The sequence below is a fragment of the Gossypium hirsutum genome, chromosome A04, assembly GCF_007990345.1.
Source record: "Gossypium hirsutum isolate 1008001.06 chromosome A04, Gossypium_hirsutum_v2.1, whole genome shotgun sequence".
NCBI classification, from domain to species: Eukaryota; Viridiplantae; Streptophyta; class Magnoliopsida; order Malvales; family Malvaceae; genus Gossypium; species Gossypium hirsutum.
In genome coordinates, this window is record NC_053427.1 from 11,618,255 (window position 1) to 11,624,291 (window position 6,037).

The window sequence follows — 6,037 nt, forward strand, 5'->3', positions numbered from 1 at the left end:
ATTTATCATTATGCCAAACCAAATTCAAACCATGAATGCCAAAATTATTGAAGTTTAAATCTAAAATTTTCACTATTTTAACTTGGGAGGGATCTACTGATACTGATATAAAATTAATATGGTTTCATAAATATTTTATAATTGATATTTTAATAATTTAACCATCATATTTCATGTAGATCATGCCTCTTAAGTTTGGAGTAAATATTTTATAACATTTTATTTTACATAAAAAACTTTCAATTGTTAAATATATATATTTTTATATATATATATATATCAATATAGATAATATTTTAGAATGATATGATAAAAATACTAAATTGATTTGAAATTTTAAATGTATAACAAATATAATTATATTTATAAATTCAACTACTAAAATTATTAAAATATCAATAATAAAAAATATTATGAGAAAATGTAAAACTTTATTAATTTTCTACCTGTGTAAGTTAATTCATTCGGTTACATCCTAATTATTAGGAATGATATCTATATTCAGTGGCGGGCCATAACCCCCTAAAATGGTAAAAATTTAATTTAAGCATTTTATAATTTATAAAATTTTAAAACAATAATAGTAAAATTATACTTTACATTCTTAAAATAATAAAAAAATAATTTAATAATTTAAAAATTATAAAAATATAGACTATTAAAATAATGAAATTATATTTTTATTATAGGAAAAATATACAATTTAATTCAGACTCTACACCACCGCGGATATTATTTTATTAAAAAAATCATTATATATGTCTAAGAAAATAATCTTACGCAGTCCTTATCAAAATCATTATAATAACTATTAATTATCGTAAATACACTTTCTAATCATACAAATACAATATTTCCATTTAATACTCTGTTAACAAATTCTAATAAATGCCGGCTCCCTTGTCATTTAACCTTCAAGGAGAGCGTTGTTGTATATAAGCATGGATTATTTAATGTCCATTTTTTCTTCACTAAATTTGAATATAGTTCTTGCATATTCCTTTTCTAAACTTAACTTTACATATACATTATATATATGTTTTCGTGCTGTGTGCAGCCACATGTTGTGTTTCTTCTTTCTCTGTGTTCATGGTCTTTAAAAAAAAATCTTCATCTTTTCCACTCCTTCACGCTCTGATTAACGACACGCGTCATCGACAAGGAAAAACTAAAGGGGAAAAAGATTAGATTTTCTTGCACTTTCTCAGGAATCAAACAGCACCTCGTACTCTTCTTTTCACCCCCCCAACACAAAAGTTCGCATTTTTTTTAACTCAAAACTGTCTGAATCGTTAAATCTTTCCTACCCCACTTTTTCTAATTTCTTTTTTTTTCTTCACGTTACATGATTGTTTGTCTGGCTTAAGATCAGCAAAACCATGACCGTTAATTCGGGTGACCGGAAAGAAATCATCTTGAAGATTGATGACAGAAGCAATGACGGTGGTACTCCTGTTTACGGCGGAGCAGTCACCGCCGCCGATGGAGGTAAGATTTGGAGAGAGTCTAGCTATGATTTTTGGAACGACAATGGGAAAATCGAAGGGAACTGGAATGAAGCGAATGTGAATATGAATGGTGCTGGCAGTAGTGGTAATAATAGTAATAGGGAAAGTGAAGGCTTTGATTTCATGCCAAGCAAACAGGCAGCCACCGAAGATCCACCATCGAAGTTGATCGGTCAGTTTTTGCATAAACAAAAAGCTTCAGGTGAGTTCTCATTGGATATGGATTTGGAAATGGAAGAAATTCAACAAGAACCACCTCATCACGGCGGTATACTGCCTACAGTAGCCGAATCACCATCACCGGCACCGTCGCCTTCGGCAGCTGCTTTTCCCAGGGTGTCTTTTGAAAACAACCCTGTAAGAAGAAGACAAAGTAAAGGCTCACCATCTCCAACAAAAGAAGAGAGTGATGGGGTTGTAAAGTGTAGCTCAAACTCTTCTTCTAAAAGAAGTGAAGGTCGTTCTTTTCAAAGGAAATCAAGCTTGTTAATAACCAAAACAAAGTCCAGGTTGATGGATCCTCCCACACCGGAAAAAGGGGAGCCAAAGTCAGCCAAATCTGGAGCAGGGAAGTCAAGACAGATAATGAGATCTGGGGTTCTAGGGAAAAGCATGGAGGAAGAAGAGGATGATCCATTGCTTGAAGAAGATTTGCCTGATGAGTACAAGAAAAACAAGTTAAGTGTTTTGGTTTTGCTTGAATGGTTAAGTTTGATTTTGATAATTGCTGGTTTAGTTTGTAGTCTTACAATTCCTTATTTAAGAAAGAAAAGTTTATGGAGCCTCATGTTGTGGAAATGGGAAGTTTTGGTATTGGTTTTAATATGTGGTAGGTTGGTTTCTGGGTGGATTATAAGGATAATTGTGTTTTTTATAGAGAGGAATTTTCTTTTGAGGAAAAGGGTATTGTATTTTGTTTATGGAGTGAGGAAACCGGTTAGAAATTGCTTGTGGTTAGGACTGGTTTTGATTGCTTGGCATTACTTGTTTGATAAGAAAGTTCAAAAGGAAACAAAGAGTAAATTCCTTGGATATGTGACTAAAATTTTGGTTTGTCTATTGGTTGGTGTATTGTTGTGGCTAGTGAAGACCCTTTTGGTCAAGGTATTAGCATCATCTTTCCACGTGAGCACTTTTTTTGATCGAATCCAGGATTCCTTGTTCAATCAGTATGTGATCGAGACACTTTCGGGTCCTCCTTTGATCGAAATTCGAAGGGCAGAGGAGGAAGAAGAGAAGATCACGAATGAAGTTATGAACTTACAGAAAGCTGGTGCTACCATTCCCCCTGGTCTCAAAACATCCACCGTTTCATCGCCCTATTCTGGGAAACAGACAGGGAGTGGACGAATCCAGAAAACTCCTCAAGGAAAAAGCCCTCTGCTTTCCCCTGCCTTTTCGGCAGGAAAGGGAGAGAAGGATGATAAGGGGATTACAATTGATCACTTGCACAAACTGAATACTAAAAATGTCTCTGCTTGGAACATGAAAAGGTTAGTGCACATAATCCGCCATGGAGCTCTTTCCACTTTAGATGAGCAGATCCATGGTTCAGCTTTCGAAGACGAGTCTGCGAATCAAATTAGAAATGAATACGAGGCAAAAGCTGCAGCAAGGAAAATCTTTGAGAATGTTGCTAAGCCGGGATCCAGGTAAGTCCATGAATCTCATTTATTCTGCAATATATTATGCATGTATGTGGAGTGTGGTGTTTATCATTGAACTTTCAAGGGCTGCTAGTTTAGCCATGAAAGCTTATGGTTTGATCGTAAAACATGTTACAATCACTAAATTTGACCGAATTAGTTGCAGGTTTTCATGTTATTAATTGTTTGGCTTGTGTTCTTATGAGCACATGCACCAATGAGGCTTTCTTATCGTCTTACCGCTAATAATGATCTTCTTAGATTCATCTATTTGGAGGACATTGAACGTTTTCTGCAAGAAGATGAGGCCTTGAAGACTATGAGCTTCTTTGAAGAAGCATCTGAAAGCAAGAGAATTAGCAAGAAAGCCCTCAAGAATTGGGTGGTAAGAATTGGAGAAACCATTCTTTGCAGTATGATTTTACTTCTAACATAATAGAAAGTAGAACTTAATAGAAGTTGCAGGTAGAAGCTTAAGATTTACTTTGTAAAGCTGATGTATTTCAATCTTTTAGGTCAATGCTTTTAGAGAACGAAGGGCACTTGCCTTGACACTGAATGATACCAAAACAGCTGTAAACAAGCTTCATCGGATGGTAAACGTTTTGGTTGGCATCATCATATTGGTTATATGGCTCCTCATACTTGAAATCGCCTCCAGCAAAGTCCTTGTTTTCATTAGCTCTCAACTGCTTCTAGTTGCATTCATATTTGGAAACACTTGCAAGACGATATTCGAAGCTATTATATTCTTGTTCGTTATGCACCCGTTTGATGTGGGTGACCGGTGTGAAATCGATGGAATTCAGGTACTTTTAACAACCACATGAATCCTTGTTTCTGTTTCTTCTCTTTTATCTTAATGTTCATTCAAATTGTCAGATGATCGTGGAGGAAATGAACATCTTGACTACTGTTTTCCTAAGATATGATAACCAGAAGATCATAATCCCAAACAGCGTCCTGGCTACTAAGGCCATACATAACTACTACCGTAGCCCTGACATGTTAGAGATAGTTGAATTCTGTATTCATGTGAAAACTCCTGCTGAAAAGATCGGTCTCATGAAGCAGAGGATAATGAGGTGAGTAGAAAAAAGAAGTCTTCGTAGTTAAAACATATTGCATTTTGCTGTTGCGCGGTCACCGCAATAGTACATTGTATGAGCATATTGTCTAGTTGAGTATACTGTCCTATGCGGCGAGCATTAGCACTAGTGAAATGCATTATACATGTCTGATTCGATTTAATCGTTTCTCACTGCAGCTACATCGAGCACAAGAGTGATCACTGGTATCAAGATACGATGATTATATTTAAGGAGCTTGAAGAGTTGAATCGAGTAAGGATAGCAATATGGGTGACACATAGAATGAACCACCAAGACATGGGAGAGAGGTTTATAAGAAGGGCTCTCTTGATCGAAGAGCTAGTTAAGATTTTCAACGATTTGGATATTAAATACCGTCTGTACCCCATCAACATCAACGTCTGTAGCATGCCCCCCGCGGCATCGGACCGACTTCCTCCGAATTGGAGTGGACCTGCCAGCTGAACAAAGTCTTTTTGATATTGGATATGGTTTAGGCTACAGGGAGAGGATGTTTTCAATTAGATGATTAGATGCCAAATTAGTTATATATAGATAAGTTGGATCCTTTTGGTAGATTGAAAAAAGTCTGATTTACCGGATGAGTCTTAATGCTCATGTTTTCTTTTCTGACTTAAATTGCTGTTGTTGAACCCGGTTTAGTCCTGTTGCATGTCTATATATATATATATATATATATAAAAGATACATTGGTTTTATTTTTTCTTATAATTTGGGAGTCTGGGAGAGAAAAAAGAGAGAAGAAAAAAGAACATTATGTGCTTATCTTCGTTTATACATTATTATATATTAATAATTTATTTTATATGTATCTTATCATATATATGTTAATTTTTTATTTTTATTTTTTGTTTTATGTCGTATTTGTGTTGTATCTCTATTTGTATTATTCTGATTTCTAAGACATCAAATTCTAAAATTTATTTTAGTTTGATTATTGTTTTTAAATTATATATTTAAATTGTTTGTTCTACATGTTAACTCACCAATTGATTTATTATTATTCTCAACTGACTAATTATATAAAAAAGTTTAAAAAATAATTTAATTTATTTTAAAATTATATATTTAAAATATTCAATCCCAAATCCATTTGCATGTTGATTTAGGATGTGTTTAATAAATTATAGAAATTTTTTTAACATTTAATATTTTAAGAGTGTTTGGACGAAGAATTTCAAAATTTTTGAGATTTTTAAAATTAGAATTTATCAATTCAAAAATGCTAGGACTTGTAATTGCTTTGTTTGGATGAATTATTTGATTTAGAAAAATAAAGTTATTGAAATTTTTATAAATTAAAAATGAATAAAAATAAGAATAATTATATTAAAAAAATAATATAAAAACATGGATACACTTATATTTGTAACATTTTATAAATAGTTTTAATAAAATAAATTTAAAATATATAGTTTTTTTTCTACCAAAAAATAAAAATAAACCCCTTTTACAAATTCCTCACCCAAACAAACGCTAAAACTCTAAATATATTGTATAATCATTTTAACTTTTTATTTAATATAAAATATTCAACAAAAAAAAAATGTTGAATACGATAAGTAGGTAAATAGCTACTTATTACCAAAGGTAAAAATATTAAGTTGATTTTATTTTGTTAAAAAAAAAATTGAGATATTCAAATTGCTATATTTACCTATATCCAAAACTATCCAAAATAATATAAAATATTATATTAATAATATTAATATTAAAAATAAATAATCTTTTAAAAACAAATATTTATTTTTATCAAAAAATATAATTATAT

At 32.1% G+C, this 6,037-nt stretch overlaps 1 protein-coding gene across 1 annotated transcript; it reads left to right on the forward strand.

The window, feature by feature from the left end:
- The first annotated feature begins 895 nt into the window (after nt 1-895).
- Nucleotides 896-5,071, forward strand: LOC107948584 (mechanosensitive ion channel protein 6). The gene is made up of 5 exons (XM_016883192.2): nt 896-3,160; nt 3,416-3,539; nt 3,670-3,963; nt 4,037-4,239; nt 4,422-5,071. Exons 1-5 carry the CDS (start codon nt 1,380-1,382, stop codon nt 4,708-4,710), a joined length of 2,691 nt encoding a protein of 896 aa, XP_016738681.2. The 5' UTR covers nt 896-1,379; the 3' UTR covers nt 4,711-5,071.
- Nucleotides 5,072-6,037: the final 966 nt, after the last annotated feature.

Bases quoted from the DNA above. Each gene is read 5' to 3' on its own strand.
- LOC107948584 (XM_016883192.2), top strand. From the start codon at position 1,380: ATGACCGTTAATTCGGGTGACCGGAAAGAAATCATCTTGAAGATTGAT. The intron at 3,161-3,415 runs GTAAGTCCATGA...TGATCTTCTTAG, and splicing joins GTTGCTAAGCCGGGATCCAG to ATTCATCTATTTGGAGGACA. The intron at 3,540-3,669 runs GTAAGAATTGGA...TCAATCTTTTAG, and splicing joins AAGCCCTCAAGAATTGGGTG to GTCAATGCTTTTAGAGAACG.